Source organism: Xenia sp. Carnegie-2017, unplaced genomic scaffold, assembly GCF_021976095.1.
Source record: "Xenia sp. Carnegie-2017 unplaced genomic scaffold, XeniaSp_v1 HiC_scaffold_24, whole genome shotgun sequence".
NCBI lineage: Eukaryota > Metazoa > Cnidaria > Anthozoa > Malacalcyonacea > Xeniidae > Xenia > Xenia sp. Carnegie-2017.
Window position 1 is genome coordinate 11,189,248 of NW_025813487.1, and position 18,627 is coordinate 11,207,874.

At 34.3% G+C, this 18,627-nt stretch overlaps 2 protein-coding genes across 4 annotated transcripts in view; both read right to left on the bottom strand.

Annotated features, from left to right (window-relative positions):
- Positions 1-1,139: 1,139 nt before the first annotated feature.
- Positions 1,140-18,627, bottom strand: part of LOC124450352 — a 29,666-nt gene continuing 12,178 nt past the window's right edge. Inside the window, exons 10-18 of one of the 2 annotated variants that reach the window (XM_047001008.1) lie at positions 18,310-18,607; positions 17,353-17,407; positions 16,988-17,275; positions 16,200-16,496; positions 5,259-5,334; positions 4,784-5,081; positions 4,114-4,168; positions 3,738-4,025; positions 1,140-2,466 (exon numbers count right to left, since the gene is read on the bottom strand). In XM_047001008.1, coding sequence (XP_046856964.1) covers positions 2,279-2,466; positions 3,738-4,025; positions 4,114-4,168; positions 4,784-5,081; positions 5,259-5,334; positions 16,200-16,496; positions 16,988-17,275; positions 17,353-17,407; positions 18,310-18,607 — 1,843 coding nt within the window. In that variant the 3' untranslated portion in view covers positions 1,140-2,278. Of the gene's footprint in view, positions 2,467-3,737; positions 4,026-4,104; positions 4,169-4,783; positions 5,082-5,258; positions 5,335-16,199; positions 16,497-16,987; positions 17,276-17,352; positions 17,408-18,309; positions 18,608-18,627 lie in introns of both variants that reach the window. The other variant, XM_047001007.1, reaches the window with a different exon arrangement.
- LOC124450355 lies at positions 12,790-15,926 on the bottom strand. 2 transcript variants are annotated; one of them, XM_047001010.1, is made up of 5 exons: positions 15,854-15,926; positions 15,392-15,689; positions 14,439-14,493; positions 14,074-14,361; positions 12,790-13,454 (listed from the first exon to the last, which is right to left on the bottom strand). In XM_047001010.1, exons 2-5 carry the CDS (start codon positions 15,590-15,592, stop codon positions 13,252-13,254), a joined length of 747 nt encoding a protein of 248 aa, XP_046856966.1. In that variant the 5' UTR covers positions 15,593-15,689; positions 15,854-15,926; the 3' UTR covers positions 12,790-13,251. The 2 variants fall into 2 exon arrangements, with proteins under 2 accessions (XP_046856966.1, XP_046856967.1); XM_047001011.1 differs by lacking the exons at positions 15,392-15,689; positions 15,854-15,926 and adding an exon at positions 15,080-15,183.

Consider the following 18,627-nt stretch of genomic DNA (forward strand, 5'->3'; position numbering starts at 1 on the left):
TTTATTAAGATTTTTCAATTCTTCGAGGTTACGATAAGAAAACATTTCATCAGAATCAATAATCAATATACGTAACGTTATACACACAAAGAACGTAAAAATCCGCACAGGTTTAACTGGAAAGTTAAAAATGCAAACTCCCTATGTTGTGACAGATACTTTAAAGTACAGAGACAATTTTTAGTACAATTTCGTTTTCCACTGACGAAGGGTAAATTTTGATATGCCCCTCCATGAAAAGTTGGTTTTTAGCTTGTGCCACTCCCCTTAGCAAAATCTTGGCGACATCACTGACTCAAAATTGAAACACTCCCACTTCGTGGTCGTGCTTGCTACGTAATTTCTCGTTAATTTCCCCCAACACTTTCCCGCGTTTTCATATAACTTTTTAGAAACTCCGAAAATGTTTTCTATTTCTTAAGTAGTTAATGTTTTCAAAGATTCATTATTTTAGATCTTCCATTTCTTCCATTTCATTTACAAAAAGATTTGCCAAAAAGACGGCTCTTTCAAAGTACATAAAAGAGTTGAGTATATACTATTGAAGCATGTTCAGACCATATTGTGACAAAAGACGACAACATCAAAGATTATCTGCGTGAAAAATCTGAAGCAAAAAACTTGTCACGTTCAATTTATTTACATTCTCCATATGTTTTATAAAGAAATAGACAAAATGGTCAAAAGATGATCAGCAAGTTTTTGTTGTTGTCAAACACAAAATGATTTGCTAATAAAAAGGAATGGTTAAAATATGGAATTGGAAAAGGAACGGATATACCTTAAACAGTTAAAAATATTTTAAAAAATTGCTTGAAATCAAGATTAAAGATGCAATGCTAACCTTAACAAGCCCTCGCATGTATTTCAATCGAGCTCTTTAAAAGCAAATATTATTATTAACCGTGGAAGACAAATGGATTACTACCACTTCTGAGTAATAAAATTTACTCACCGTCCTCCATCCCTCCCTCAAAAATTATAAAATAATTATACTCGAAAGTCAATGTCATTTCTGGTAAAATACACCTTGAAAATTGATTAGTTGATAAAATTTTGGGAACAAGGGTTGGGCCATCTGCCAACTCAATGGGATTTCTGCATTTGTTTTTGACAAACACGCAAATAATGTCAGCATCTTTACCAAATACAAATTTAGTTTATTCGTGTTACATATACGTCGTATTATTAAAAAAAAACATGAAATGAAGTCTTTATTTATGTTATATAGTTAGGCCCCGTCCACACGTATCCGGATGTATTGCTATCCGTAAACTTTTTGCTGCGGATCAGGTTGCGCATTAAAATGTTTTTGCGTCTACACGTAGCTTGATATTATCCGGATTTACTATAGTTACCAAGACTTCGCGTTGTTCGTTTCCCTCGCATATTTTGGAATTGTTGCAAATTGGCGGTAAATTGGTTAGCAATTTTGAATTCGGTCGGTGTGTGCAAACTCTTTTCGGCTTTGTTTGGATATATATGTCATAATTGGGGCAGAAATCGAAATATAATGAGAGGAGCAAGACGGACTCCTTCGTTAGGACTGATGGTGAGGTTTAACTCTTACTGAAAGATCTCATTGGAATGGATCTGAAACAAATTCGACGACATTTTAAACGCGCTATAATAGTTGCTACGTAATCTTGGTCAAAAATATCCGAGTTTACCGTCCACACGCATCCAAATTGTTTGCAGATAAGAAAATTTTCACCCTAGAGAGCAGATTCAAAATTTTCGGGATAACCCGCTCAAATATTCGGATGCGTGTGGACGAAAGGCTTATTGACAACTTTTTTGTTGCGGATACGAAAATATCCGTATACGTGTGGACGGGGCTTTATTCAAGATTATGGTTGTATACGTTAAAGAATAATAATAACGTCGTCTTTAGAATTATTACCTATAGAACCCAATTTACTAAATACTTCCCTCCGCCAAATTTCATAGTTACGAGTGAGGCAAGCCGCCATCTCGAAAGGTGAAAACTGATAATATTAACGACTACAATGTGCTTCCTCTACGTTGATATAAACTTTGGTTGTTGAAATGTTTGGTTTTTTAAGCTTTCTTGTAAATTATTGTTCACTGAGAGCTTAGCTTTTTTCTACCTTTCAAGATGGCGTCCTTTCCTCATCTTTACATGTTAGTTAAAACTTAAACCTGTACGGAATTAGATTCTGATCATTGTTTTGGACTTACGATAAATAGTTACTGTAATAATTGTTAAGTTGCAGTTACGCGGTTACTTTTGGCAAAAGTTTAAATGACTTGTAAATTACGTGTTGTTATGGAAACGCTGTACGCCGAAACCTTTCCCACGTACGCCGCCCCCTTTGCCTTCAATTGAAAAGCTTCTACGACGATAACGCATCATATAAAAGATCACTACCAATGAAAACACGAACCAAATAACGAAGACGATCAACAATGCCAGAAATTTTCCGTCATTTTTGATGGGCTCATCTTGAAATAAAATAAGATTGTGATTTTCTGCTGTCGGTTGTTATATTTTATCTATCATTTTTTTGTTAAAGTCAAAATCTATTGGGAACGCGTTCTTCACTTTACAGCATCTGCTTTTTTAGCAGCATAGTAGTACTAAAAATTTTTGTTTAAAGATAGTTTGTTTCTAGTTCAACAAGTATATATCTAAATTCATGAAACAGGACGTTTGAACTCTCAAGAAGGAAGAAAGTTTCAATGAAAAAAAATCTAATGTGTGTAATGTCAGCCCAGATTTTTGAAAAATGAAAAAATATTCAACCACAAATTGCTGACTTATTCCTGAATTAGTTAGTCCAGGGCTTAGCAAAATAGATTCTATTCACTAACTTGAAATACACAATACCAAAAATGAGATGCAAAAGAATAGAATCTGACAAATCGACGGCTGCTGCGATTTATCTTGCTCAATGGTTGATGCGCCACTGTATTTAGAACTAATTCATTTTGGGTTTATAAAGTTTGAAGCAAAATTAAAGCATCATTATGCTCGAAAATTGGTTGTTTTAATATTTATTGTGTTAGAATGGTTCATATGCAGAGAACATATACTGAATTTTGCTTGTATGCAGTGTGTGAAAATTACATATTACAGATATTCACATTTAAGCACTTAGTCTTGATTTTCATTGAATTAAAGACCTCCAAAAAACTAGCGTTGTCATTACATTTGAAAAACTTTATGATTGATAGCACAGGGTCAACAGAGGACGTCCAAAATAACATAGCCAGCCTACAAGTTTTAATCATGCCACAAAGAGTGTATTCACTCTCTGCCATGTTGGTAGAAACTCATATAGTAAAAAGAATTTTTGTTTATTTTATACTGTGCTGAAAATCGGCACCGTATATCATACATGGCCAGTGCTGTAGAACTAAATTTATCAGAGGGGGGGGCTCTCTTGACGAAGCTGAAGCCATGAAATTATGGAAAATTACCCATTTCAAAGGTAGAAGGGGGGCTCCTCCCTCAAGCACTCCCACCCCCCACTTCTACAGCACTGTTAATATGGCTCTTTAGAGAAGCTTACTAAATATGGCTGTTTTGACCTCCCATAAACAAACGCAGCAGTACATTATCATTGTTCATGTATTGTCTTTGCAGTGAGCGAACACAAACTATTTGCATCACAGATTAAATATGTGCTCTAGCTAAGCATCTGAATATCTATGGCACCCATGTCATGTACATTTGATGCTACAGTTATGAAAATACTAGAGATACAGATTACCTTGTTTCGCTTCTTGGATTATTTCAATTGAATGGTTAGTGCTTGCAAATTTGCTTTGTATATGACAAATGTATTCGCCGAAATCATCTTCATCCTTGACATGCACGATAATGAATGAAACTGGAAAGTGAGCGTGATTATCAACGTAACTTTGTATTGATTTGTTGTTCTTTGTCCAGGAGAAAGTTAGTGGGCCTTCATCTTGCGCAGAACATAGTAATTTGACCTTTTCTCCTTTTTCGGTTGTAACATTACTGTTTGTCGTGTTCTTTGCCTTACTTGGTTTTTCTAAAAAACAGGTAGACAAGTAACAGTTTCATTGAATGTTAAATATTACATGATAAAATTGAGACTCTATATCACTAGCCTGTTGTACCTGTAGGTCGACTAGTTTCTGAGGCGTCACTCCATTCTGTAGAATATTGATCTTCCTATTTAAAAATTTAACTATTTCATTCAATCGACTTCAAATATATCGACTCTTTTCGACAAAATACCATGCAGGGCATTAAAAACATCGTCCATGTGATAGTTAAATTACAAGCCAAATGTATTTAAGTGTCTTTAACATGGTGGGTGTTTTGCAAAAGACAACGTCTCAAAATACATTTAAGTTTTTTTTATGAAAGAACATTTACATTAATTAACCTGTTGCATCAAAGATGCGTGCATGCCAACAAATACTATGGCATGCAATAGTGCCAGCAAGGTTGTTTTGGAAAGAGGAAAAACTAAAAAACGGTTTTTACATATAAAACTTACTTATAAATAACTTGCATTGTTTACGCTGTGCTGGCAGGCAGGTTTGGTCGTGTGCTTTTGGACAACACTAGCAAAAATGGCTAACCTCTCTTTGGGAATAATTTGCCTGCCAGAAAGACTTAAAAGGCAAGTCATCTATATAACTAAATTATTTTATTTTGATGAAAGCTATCGTTTTGAAAATTTTACTGGTGACTCCCGCCCTTTCCCATTGCTTTTATTGCGGTTTTGACACTTTGATTATTGTAACTTAAGTTGTTAATAGTTCATGTAAACATACTAACATTGTCAACAATGACTCTTTGGAAAATTATATAACTCGCTCCAGACTCCAACGGTCCATTATGGAAACGTCGTGACTTATCTGAAACTTTCATTGGTTCATTTGTGTATCGACCATCGCCAAGAGTAAATTGCTTTTCGTTTCTTTGGGTATCGTTCATTATTACAGCAGCAATGTAAGGTTTTGAATCTTTCGATACCACTGCTTCTTCGTACGTCAAAAGATCTTTTATTTCGTATTGTTCAGATGACAATGGTTGTTTCCCATTTTTCTTCTTAAGAGCAACAAAGAAAAAGTACCTTGAATGAGCAAAGACAAAAATCTCATTTTAAAGGATGAAATTTCATTAACAGACTGTGTGTAGGATGTTTGGTTGGGTATAAACTAAGACAAATTTTAAGGACCGTACTTTTCATTAAAGCTCTCATCTGTATACAATTTCTATGGTTTTCTATTTAAATTTTTCTTGAACTTACTGAAATTGTGTCTTTGGAAATGAGAGCTCATATGTCAATGTTCTTTCTGTAGCTCCTATGGAGTTTCTTGATGGTTCTGGTTATTAAAAATAAAAATAATTGCAAATTATTCTTAGAGTACATCTGTTTCGCTCGTTCTCGCATGATGCTAGATGTCCAAAGAAAAATCACCAAATTTGAAAAAGTATATACAGGATGTATAAAAAAACTTCAATCTTTATTATTGAAAAGGGTTCTGTAATTCATCAATTGGGCCGTATTGTTCTTACATGTGCTAAGCAGCAATAAACATTACACAAAATGAATTTACCATTGACACCTTAGAGTAATTTACCATACGAATATAAAAATCCAAGTCTGCATCTTGGAGTAGGAGGCGTTGTGCATGGGCGGTTTCCAGGCGTCCCACATTATGAGAGACCTTGCCCAAAGCAAGTTAATTTTTTATTGATCCCATATTTGCAATTGGAATATGTATTATATAAATGTAATTATATGGAAAATATAAAATTTGAGCATTACCTCCGTTTGTGTAAAAACCTTCACTTTCACCGTGAAAGTCTTGACCCATCGTACCATTTGCAAGAATTTTAATGAAATACTTTGTTGAAGCGTTCAGTTCTTGCACTGTCCATTCTCTATTCATGCTTTTGAATGTCAAAAAGCAAACACCATTTTCTGTTTTTGAAAGGCATGTCGTGTAGTTAAATTTCACGCTATGTTGTCCTTTAATTTTAGGTGGTCCCCAAGTAAAAGTTAAAGACGATGAGCTTCGATGCTTTGTACTGATGTTAAACGAAGCAATCCTTGGCACTGCGGCTAAACAATGTTTATAAAGTAAGAGCAATTTTTAACTTTTTTCTGTTAATAAAGACAAGACAATTTCGACTAAAACGCCACTGTATAACTTGTTGATTTGGCATATCAAAACCTCAAAATTTCAACATTTTCTAAATTTTTTTATCGGCGTGCAACAATAGTTAATAATTAAATATACCGACAATCAAAATCGGAGAATATTAAAACTTTCCTTGCTAAGCAACGTAATTCCCATACATAGCCATCCATAGTTGATAATTAATTCCATAGTTGTATTCAGTACTTACCTCTTCCACAAACTTCTATCCGTAAACATGGTTGACCAACGTATTTCGTCGGGATGATTCGCAATCCTCTCGTTCTAATACGGCGAGAGAAATTCTTTATGGCGGCGTCTGTAAAGGCATTTTTATTTCCTTGAAACGCCTGAAAAAGAAAACGAACATATTTAAAACCATTTTTGAAGAAAGAGGATAGTATTCATAATCAGTCTTCATGATCTTTGTAAATTCAAGACTAAAACGCTCAAAAGTCAAGAACATTGTGTAACATCATAATTGTGTATTGAAACAAAGATAGACTGAATAGCTAAATCATCGTAAAGATTTCACTGTCTAAACTCGGCATACCTGTTTTTGATATAAAATTTAACGTACTTAACCAATCAAGAAAATACAAGCATTTTTATTTTATTGATCTTTTCTACGAATGTTACCTTTTCTGAGTTTTTATTCAGAACGGATACCCAGTTTACAAGATCATTGCTGATGTTCAAGTGATATTCTGTGACCCATTTTGGGCTTGAACTGTCCCCAAAGATTGTAAGGGTTTCGACCTCATAATGTCTTTGGAAATCAAGCTGAAGATAATGATTTCCATTTGCATTAGGAGCACACCATGAACTTCCACTGGATATTCTAGCTGCGTCAGCACTGTGATCCTTTAAAGCAGCTGAGGCCGTGAACAAGTAGTCTGGAAACTTTCTCCTATCATTTAATATTGGCATATCGCAAATATGACCTGAATACAAATGCAAAACGATTTTTAATGTGTGTTTTTTTACTATGAAATATCTTGCGTGTAGAATAGATAAGATGCTGTAGAATAGAGAAAGTTTTGAAGAATGGACAAAGTGTTGTAGAATCGAAAATGTGTTATACAAAATTCACAAACTATTAAAAAAGTATTTGCATTTCATAATAGCATACATATATCACAATTTGATAAGATATGAAGTCAAGTAGGAATCATGTAGGCTTTGAAATGCCTGATTTAAACTGCGAAAATTTATATGCCTGAAATAAAAGATGTATAAAACTTACTGCAGCTATCTTCTTTAAGTGACCTCCGATCGTTTGTACATTCATATTCAAAGTAAAGATATTTGTTAAGTTGAGGGCAAATATTAGAAGAGAAAAGGTTATCATTTACAAGTACTTTACACTTGTGTTGGCCATCACAGTGTCTTTTAAGATCACATGTTACATCAACACTACAACTGTAGTTGTAGCTTGAACCACAGATATTTCCTTTAGTCAATCCACGATATGATGCAGTCTTTATTTTCATGTATTGGTTATTGGAGCAGCTGACGTTCAAAATCCTATGTCCAGAACATGTAAGCGAGCCTAAATTAATAAAAAATAAAAATTAAGGATGTGGGTTGATATGAAAAGTACAAGTCATAGTTTTTTCTTCTTTCTCTCAGTGTATTATTTTTTTATTTTTACATAACTTTCTAAATTTGTGAGATCTGCATTTGAAAAATTGTTCTCCTATAGCGTCATCAGAAATTTATTTGTAAATTTTTTTTTGAAATTGAAAAGAGTTGAGCAAGGACTGCAAATTTTTAGATAAAAATTATGGTGAATGATGCAGTGCAAATGGACCTTCTGTTGACGTTAATTTCACAATGTTATTATAAACATTTATTGAACTATGAATTCTTGTATAATTAAGCTAGGATACTAGATTATTGATTAAGTGATTTCTACAATGCTGCTAAGTTTTTCGGAAACATTCTTCTATAAACAAGTTTTTAAAGTGGAGCCAAGTGAACTGTGTGTTGTTCACTGTATGGTATGTGAGACTAGAATTGAAGTAAAATTTTTTGCTGAGCAAAAGTACATACTAATACAAGGAGAATTGTTTTTTTACAAAAAAAACAGATATAACTTTTGAAAAGTAAATTGTAATTTTTTAGATATGCACATAATACAAGAGTGAGACAAATTCTGGAATTATTTCACATCACCTTACCAAAATGAAATGTTTTATTTAGTATTTCTTCACAGTCGGTTACCCTTATGTAAGGGTCAACTCCTTGACGGTCTCTCAAAGGTGAAAATGAACCATTCACCAAACATCTGTCTTCATAGCTGTGTTGATCGTACTTCATTGTCAGACCTCCCCATGATGTTTGGGTTATAGATGTGGAGCAGACTATTTGATTAATACTTCCTCTTTCACTGAAGTGGATGTACAGCATATGAAGGCCATAACCAGGTCCAAATATCCGGTTTGGTCGAAGGCAACCCGGTACATTTAGTTTCATTATGTTACCATTATCTAAGTAGGTGAATTGAGCCGCTGGATCAAGACAGTTATCAGAAAGTTCCAAATAATAAAAACCTCTTTGATTAAATATTGTCGACGCCATCAACCCTGTGTTGCGAATGCATTTTCCAGATTGAAGATGTTTAATGAAAAATCCGCTGGTGACTAAAATATAAAAAGAGAAAAACTTCATCAGCAGAGTTTTAATATGGATACTAAGATATACGAACTATATGCAATTGAGGCAACTCGTGAAAGAAGTCTGGTAGCAGAGAGAAAATGACGCACAAAAATGAAGCTTATTTAAAACAAAGATCAGCAAAATACATTCTTTGATTGTATTAATGATGTTTAAAGTTCGTATACAAGATAAACTTTTAAGATCCACTATAAACATTTTTGATGTCTTCAGGGGTAAAACAGCCAGTTTGGGAGTTGGAAAATTTCGTGACCACGTAGAAATAATTTTGGAAACTTATGAATATGTGAACAAGTCTGACAAATGAAATATGTTTCGAGCAACGAACGATGTAAAGGAAATATTTGTCTTACTGAGTTGTTTTCAGATGAAATTCTTCGTTTTTCCTCAAAGTTTAAGAAAATGTCACATACATGGGAATTTAAAAAAACTGCTCGATGTTATTGGTAACGAATGTTCAATGCAGAAAATAGACAATTGGAAAAAGGACTTGTCATATGCTGAGAGACAGACAATTTGCTTGAAAGACAGCATTGAAAACAGTTTTACTCAACTTCATCAACTTACTGTGGCAGGACTCGTTGAATGACGTCATGTTATTGCTACATTGATATTCAAAGTAAAGATACTTGTTCAAACCAGGAAAAACATTGGAAGGGAGAAAAAGACCGTCATCAACAGTTACATTGCACTCTCGTCGACCATCACAATGTCTTTTCAGATAACATGTAACATCAACACTACAGCTAAAGTTTTTATAATGTGAACCACAATTTTTCCCTTCACTCAGTCCACGGTACGACGCAGTTTTTATAATCATGTATTGACCTTTGGGACAGTTGGCGTTTGTTATCTTCTGTCCAAAACACGTGACTGAACCTGAAACACATTAAAGGCACTAGAGCCAATGAAATTCCCGATTTTTATTCTTAAATTGAAAATGAGAAAAGCATTTATCTGAATCACAGCAAACACATTGGTTATTTGTAACATATAGATAAAACATCTGTTAAACGAGTTTCTAATTGATTTCTTTCAGTTTGATATTTGACAACGCTGCCCTACAAGGAGTGAGACACTTCCGCATAAAATTCAATAAATTAAAGTCCACTATTCGTTAATGAAAAAAACTTACCAAAGTGAAATCGCTTGTTTGCAGTATCAGAACAATCTGGAGTCAAATTCAAATACGGATCAACACCTTTTTTGTCTCTGAGTTCAGGGAATGTAGCGTTGACTGCACACAAAGGAGTAGGAACATTGTAAATTCGTGTTGACAAACCACCCCAAGATGTTGGTGCTATTGCATTGATTGCAGTGCAGGCGTCTCTATAAGGACTGAACGCATCAACGTATAGATAAAACATATTAAGATTAAAGCCGTTAAACGGTCTATTAAGTCCAGCTAAACAACCCTGTCTTTTGATGTTTATTATAGCGCTGGTATTTAGGAATCGGAACTGTGCAGCTGGAGCAAGGCAGTTGTCAGAAAGCTCCACATAGGAAAGACTTCCCCAGTTTCCTAAATCTGATGACTGTATTATGGCTGTATCTTTTACACACATCCCAGTGAGGACATGCTTTATGAAGAATCCTTCAGAACCTATATATGAGAATTTCAATGCTATTTATGCTCTATTGTATCGCGCAATTAATAAAAACGACAAGTTTTTTAAAAATAAACATGTCATGATGCCATCTTCAGTAATTGTGAGCTTTTCAAACTTCCGAAAGTCTGATAGGGAAACCTTTCCATCATATTATTGTGCAAAGTGGTGAATAATATTACCGTAACTGCGTAAAAGCACTATTGCTAATGCGCATTTAATAAAAACGACAAGTTTTTTTAAAATAAACAAAAAACTTATCGTTTTTATTAAATGCGCATAATAAATAGTGCTTTTACGCAGTTACTTTATCGTATTCTTTGATGAACGTGGTTGCGATCATCTCACAAGATGAGAAACGTGGTTATGCTGTTATTGTAATCATGTTCATCCTTGTGCTAGATTTAAAAACTTATTCTACTTTTAGCCAAACTAGACAAAATAAAGTGCGAGAATTCTGATACGTCTTCTGTCATATAAAGCTTGCTAAAATATACAAGACGTGGCTGCTCGGCATTTATGATGGCATTGATGGCGTATCAAAATTATGTTTAATGTTTGTAGTTGTAGATCGTCTAGGTTAAAGAGCTCTTAAGAAGGACTGTTGCTGTTGATGTTGACTGATGTTGTAAAAACCTTATAGTGGCAGTCCTCTTTTATCCTTGACAAGCGATATAGTGGCAGTCCTTATACAATTTTACAAGCTATATATTTTGCTGTCGACCGCACAAATTTTTGCCGAATATACATCATTCGCCACACGATACATGACACATGTATATAATCATTTTACGTGTTTTTCATTGAAAAGTAAGTTTGTCATGCAAACAATTGCACGCGTTTTTGAAACAGTCTTGTTAAAAATGTCCACACTGCATGAACACAGCAGATAATGTCAAGCGGTGCTTTAAGATGATACTGCCTTGCGAACGTCATATAATTTTAAGATTTTTTCACTCGATTGCTATTTAGTCATGAGATTCCTTTTGAGATCGGAGGTAATTGCCGGATTTGAAAGTAAACATTCGCCGTAGTTGCTCATTAATGTCGACACAGCTAACAAAACACGTTTAAAAACTATACCTTGTTCCAGTAGTAAAACTGCGTATACAAGTACGTAAATAAGGACTCCTGGCTGCATTTCTAACGACTCGATAATTTTTTGAAGCCAATTTTCATAAAGTTACAGGCTTATTGCGTTCATACTAATAAAGGAATTTAAAGAATGAGGAATTACGGCGAAATAAGTTCTGTAAGCTTAGTTCCTTATGGCAAGGATGTGCCAATAGCTGTGGATCGTGGTTTGAATGTCGTGGGTCGTGGTTTGAATGTCGTGGGTCGTGGTTTGAATGTCATGGGTCATGGTTTGAATGTCGTGGGTCGTGGTTTGAATGTCGTAAGTCAGGAGTTGAATATCGTGGATAAGAAGAGAAACGTCGTGGATTAAAGTGGAATTTCACAAGTCAGAAGCTAAATGTTGAGTTTGGAACTAAAAAGTCGTGAGTTCTATAAATTTTTCAGATCCTTAGAAATAATTAACGTTTACCGAAATTCACTATCTTTAGTCTGCCTTGATCAGCAACTGAGCTTGTTAATAAAAAGTAAAAGTTCAAATATGATGTTGGAATCAGAAAGGATATACCTTTAAAGAATTGAAAAATTTTGAAAAAGAATTTCTTAGAAAAGATTGAAAGCCTCCAGAAGCTCTCACTTGTGTTAAAAACGAACACTTAAAAGGTGAATATCGCCATGATCTGTGAAAAAGACATCAAATGCACCGGAACCATTGTGGTTAGCTTTCTACCTTATGAACATGACGAACAAGTGAAACCTTAAGACCTGGAGGATCAATTTGCGAATTACTCAATGATTCTATTCAAGTTGGAGCAATTAAATAAGGGAAGTTTCATGGATATAAGAGAAAGGACGGTGAAACAAAATCCAAAATTTCAAATGTTTACTTTCAGTATTCAAATCTGAATTTGTTACAGATTGTATTTAGTTTTCCACCCAAGCTCTGGAAAAATCAACCCAAAATCTTGTAAGATATTTGTACAAGAAAAATTTTGAAGCGGATCAAGTGCGCAATGACAGGAGAAAAAATTATGAATACATTATGCCGTGCAATTCGAAATCAAGAAATATGGTATTTCATTTTGAGTTGGGAAAAATTTACTCTTCCTTTCAAAAAGGCTTTCAAAAAATATACGATGTTTGTACTTGATGATCATTGTCATTTTTTGTAAAATATGCATTAACAGCTGATTTTTAAAAGAATTTTGGGAACATTGATTGTGTCAACTCAAAGGCAATTCTGCTTATCTCCTTTAAAAATTATGGGAGCAACATCTTTACTAGTTGCAAATTTAGTTTATTTGTATCACGTATTCGATATATTATTAAGAAAAACACGAAAAGAAGGCTTTGTTGTTACAAGCTAATCAACAATGTTGTTATATAAAGACCTAGAACCCAGTTTATTAGATACTTTACTGCGCCAAATTCTAGAGTGAGGTTAGCCGCTATCTTGAAAGGTGACAAAACTTACGATATGTACGACTGAAATATGCTTCTTCTATGTACTTTGGTGCTTGAAATTATAGTTTTTTAAATTTTCTTTTTACTTATTTTTCACTGAGTACTTTGCTTTTTGCCACCGTTCAAGATGGCGTCTTTTCCTCATCTTTACATGATATAGTTAGGATTGGGTTGTAATCATTGTTATAGACTTAGAATAAATAGTTACTGTAGTACTTGTCTAGCCGCAGTTACAGTTGGATTGCTTTTAACAGGAGCTTAAATGACTTGTAAATTACAAATCGTCATGCAAGCGCTCTGCCCCGAAACCTCTCGAGAATAACTTCATTCCACGTACACCGTCATTTTGATCTTGAATTGAGAAGCTCCTACGACGACAACACATCATATAAAAGATTATTGCCAATGAAACCACGAGCCAAATGACGAAGACGATCAACACTGCTAAAAAGTTTCTCTCGTTTTCCTTGGGCTTATCTTGAAATAAAAAATGTGATTTTTTGATACAGTAAAAAGTATTTATGTTGATTTAATGCTTTTAAAGTCAATATATTCGACCAATATTCGACCAGCATGGCTGCTTCGACATCACATGATCATATACATAATTTTCAGTTATGAGTTTTTGGTAAATCAAAACATCCATAATCAAACATCTTTCTAATTTTTTTCAATGAGCAGAAAGATTAGTATTTAAACATATTGATAAGCTTAATCCTAACATTGTATGGAGTAATTACCTCTTCCATAAACTTCTATCGGTAAACATGGTTGACCAACGGTATTATCAAGTTATCATTATTTATTTCTTTAAAAATGCCTTGCAGAAAGTGAACGCAAATGGCCAACTATAGCATTCAGTGCGACAGTATAGAGAACTTAATTGCTGTAGAGACACTTCTTTGCTTTTTTTGTGCCACGCATATCTTACGCATGTGATTACCGTAGTGGCAGTCACTAAATTTCATTTTCTGACGAATAAAACTCATAAATCAAACTGTCTAACGGAAGCCAGTAATCTTATCAAATATACAGTTGCGAATTGCTATATTCTTTACTGTTCTGCACCAATGAAAATACTAGAGATACTGATTACCTGGTTTTGCCTCTTGAATTATTTCAATTGAATAGTTAGTGCTTGCAAATTTAGTTTGTACATGACAAACATATTCGCCGAAATCATCTTCATCCTTGACATGCACGATAATGAATGAAACTGGAAAGTGAGCGTGATTATCAACGTAACTTTGTATTGATTTGTTGTTTTTTGTCCAGGAGAAAGTCAGTGGGCGTTCGCCTTGCGCAGAACATAGTAAGCTGACCGTTTCACCTTTTTTTGCTTCAACATTATTGCTTGTCATGTTCGTTAGTACAGTTAGTCTTCCTAAAACAAAGGTAGAAAAGTAATGGTTTGGTCAAATTATAAATATGATGAGAAGTTGGAGAAGCTATATCACAAACCTATAGGTCGGCTAGTTTCAGAGGCGTCACTCCATTCTGTAGAATATTGGTCTTCCTATTAAAAAAATTTACTATGTTATTCAAATATATCTGCTCAATCTCATACATCTACGTTTTAAATGATTGCAAAGGGCATAAAAAAATATCATCAATATTTAAATTATGAGGCAAATATCTGTCAGTGTATTTACCATGGTTGGTATCGCGCAATGGGAAACGTCTCAAAAATATATTGATGTTTTTTACGAAAGAAAAATGGCAACTTTCTGCTCCAAAGTCTCGAATGCTTTGGAATTTATAATTTTCCAAATGTCTCACTCAATTCCATAAATGAATAGAGACGCGTACGTGCCACAAAGATACTGCATCTACTTATAGCTGCCCACCCCTCCTCCCCCCAAGAAAGTTTAAAAATTGAAAAGTTGGGCAAATTTTTAACATTAGTCGGGAAAAAAAACACGGCGAAACCTTCTTGGTGAGTTGGGGAAAGTATTTACTACCCTTCGTACGCCTATGGTCATTTTATGGTGCCAGCCAGGCAGGCAGATTGTTTTTAGAAAGGAAAAATGCGAAAAAATGGCTCTTACATATCAATTATACTTAAACATGCAAATTACTCAATTTTAACTTCAAATACTAACCATGTTTGTAGATGTAAATCGCCCAGGTATAATTAAAGTCATGAGAAGGATTGTTGGTGTTGATGTTGACTGACGTTTTGACAGTCTTAGCGGTAGTTATCTTCAGACTACGAAACACTAACAGTCATTTTAGGGATTCTACTAACTTGGCCAATCTACAGGGCTAACACCATTCACTTTAGAATATTAACATTAGTTTTAAAAACTACTCCCTACTTAAGGCAACTACCCTACCCTCCTTACTGCTCCTTTTCAGGTGCTACTGGTGCTACGATTATTATGTCGTTAATAGTACATGTATTTCACACTAACATTGTCAACAATGACTCTTTGAAAAACTCTATAGCTCGTTCCAGGCTCCAACGGTCCATTATAAAAACGTCGTGACTTATTTGACACTTTTATTGGTTCATTAGTATATCGACCATCACCAAGTGTAAATTGCGTTTCGTTTCTTTGGGTATCGTTCATTATTACAGCAGCAATGTAAGGTTTTGAATCTTTCGATGTCATTGCTTCTTCGTACGTCAAAAGATCTTTTATTTTGTATTGTTCAGATGACAATAGTTGTTGTCCATTTTCTATCTTAAAAGCAACCACATAGAAATACCTTAAAAGAAAAAATGTCATTTGAAGGATGATATCTAAACAGACTGCGTGTGGGAAATCTTGCTGTGTACATAAAGAGAATTTTTAAGTAACGAACATTTTGCTCAAGCTCATATTTGAAATTTGAGCTTTGAATTTTATTTTTCAATTGTTTCTTGAACTTACTGAAATTGTGTGTTTGGAAATGAAAGCTCGTAGATCAATGTTTTTTTTGTGGCTTCTAAAGTTTTCTAATATTCTCAAAAACGAAATAATTTGTGATAGATATGTATGACTAAGCTACGACAAACGTCACTCAAAATGACATGTACAATTTACCCTTCATTTGCAATAAGAATATAAATATTATATATATATATACAAAGTGTATATACAATGTGCCCTTCCGGCTATCACCATTGTGTAATGGTGACTCCTGCACTTGGGACACAGGATGTACGGATGTACGGTATCATAAATACATATATGTATGATGAGGTTATATGAAGATCATAAAAAATTTTAGCATTACTTCCATTTGTATAAAATCCTACACTTTCACTACGAAAGCTTTCGCCCATCGTGCCACTGGCGATAATTTGGATAAAATACTTTGTTGAAGGGTTCAGTTGTTGCGCTGTCCATTCTCTATTCATGCTTTTGAATTTCAAAAAGCAAACACCACTTTCTGTTCTTGAGAGGCATGTCGTGTAGCTAAAATTCACGCCATGTTGTCCTTTAGTTTTAGGTGGTTCCCAAGTAAAAGTTAAAGTTGATGAGCTTCGAAATTTTGTACTGATGTTGAACGAAGCAATTCTTGGTACTGCGGCTAAACAAAGTTTATGAGGTTTTAGTAAATCAAAACCTCCATAATCAAACATCTTTCTAATTTTTTTCAATCAGCGGAAAGATTAGTATTTAAACATATTGACAAGCATAATCCTAACATTGTATGGAGTAATTACCTCTTCCATAAACTTCTATCGGTAAACATGGTTGACTAACGTATTATCAAGTTATCATTATTTATTTCTTTAAAATGCCTTGCAAAACGTGAACGAAAATGGCCAACTATAGCATTCAGTGCGACAGTATAGAGAACTTAATTGCTGTAGGGACAGTTCTTTGCTTTTTTTGTGCCAAGCACTATCTTACGCATGTGATTACCGTAGTGGCAGTCACTAAATTTCATTTTCTGACGAATAAAACTCATAAATCAAATTGTCTAACAGAAGCCAGTAATCTAATAAAATATACAGTTACGAATTGCTATATTCTTTACTGTTCTGCACCTATGATAATATTAGAGATACTGATTACCTGGTTTTGCCTCTTGAATTATTTCAATTGAGTAGTTAGTGCTTGCAAATTTAGTTTGTGCATGACAAACGTATTCGCCGAAATCATCTTCATCCTTGACATGCACGATAGTGAATGAAACTGGAAAGTGAGCGTGATTATCAACGTAACTTTGTATTGATTTGTTGTTTTTTGTCCAGGAGAAAGTTAGTGGGCGTTCGCCTTGCGCAGAACATGCTAAGATGACCGTTTCACCTTTTTTTGCTTCAACATTATTGCTTGTCATGTTCGTTAGTACAGTTGGTCTTCCTAAAACACAGGTAGAAAAGTAACGGTTTGGTCAAATTATAAATTTGATGAGAAGTTGGAGAAGCTATATCACAAACCTTTAGGTCGACTAGTTTCAGAGGTGTCACTCCATTCTGTAGAATATTGGTCTTCCTATTAAAAAAATTTACTATGTTATTCAAATATATCTGCTCAATCTCATACATCTACGTTTTAAATGATTGCAAAGGGCATAAAAAATATCATCAATATTTAAATTATGAGCCAAATATCTGTCAGTGTATTTACCATGGTGGGTATGGCGCAATGGGAAACATCTCAAAAAATATATTGATGTTTTTTACGAAAGGAAAATGGCAACTTTGGGCCCCAAAGTTTTGAATGCTTTGGAATTTATAAATTTACAATTGCCTCGCTCAATTCTATAAATGAACAAAGACGCGTACGTGCTACAAAGACACTACGTCATACTCATAGCTGCCCACCCTCCCTCCCTTCACCCAAGAAAGTTTAAAAATTGAAAAGTTGGACAAATTTTTAACATTAGTCGGGAAAAAACACGGCGAAACCTTCTTTGTGAGTAGGAAAAAGTATTTACTACCCTTCGTACGCCTATGGTCATTATATGGTGCCAGCAAGGCAGGCACATTGTTTTTAGAAGGGAAAAATGCGAAAAAATGGCTCTTTCATATCAATTATACTTAAATATGTAAATTACTCAACTCTAATTTCAAATACTAACCATGTTTGTAGATGTAAATCGCCCAGGTATAATTAAAGACATGAGAAGGATTGTTGGTGTTGATGTTGACTGACGTTTTGACAGTCTTAGCGGTAGTTATCTTCAGACTACGAAACACTAACAGTCCTTTTAGGGATTCTACTAACTTGGCCAATCTACAGGGCTAACACCATTCACTTTAGAATATTAACATTAGTTTTAAAAACTACCCCCATTCTAAAGGCAACTACCCTCCCCTCCTTGCTGCTCTCTCTCAGGTGCTACTTGTGCTACGATTATTAAGTCGTTAATAGTACATGTATTTCACACTAACATTGTCAACAATGACTCTTTGAAAAACTCTATAGCTTGTTCCAGGCTCCAACGGTCCATTATAAAAACTTCGTGACTTATTTGACACTTTTATTGGTTCATTTGTGTATCGACCATCACCAAGAGTAAATTGCTTTTCGTTTCTTTGGGTATCGTTTATTATTACAGCAGCAATGTAAGGTTTTGAATCTTTCGATGTCATTGCTTCTTCGTACGTCAAAAGATCTTTTGTTTTGTATTGTTCAGATGACAATAGTTGTTGTCCATTTTCTATCTTAAAAGCAACCACATAGAAATACCTTAAAAGAAAAAATGTCAT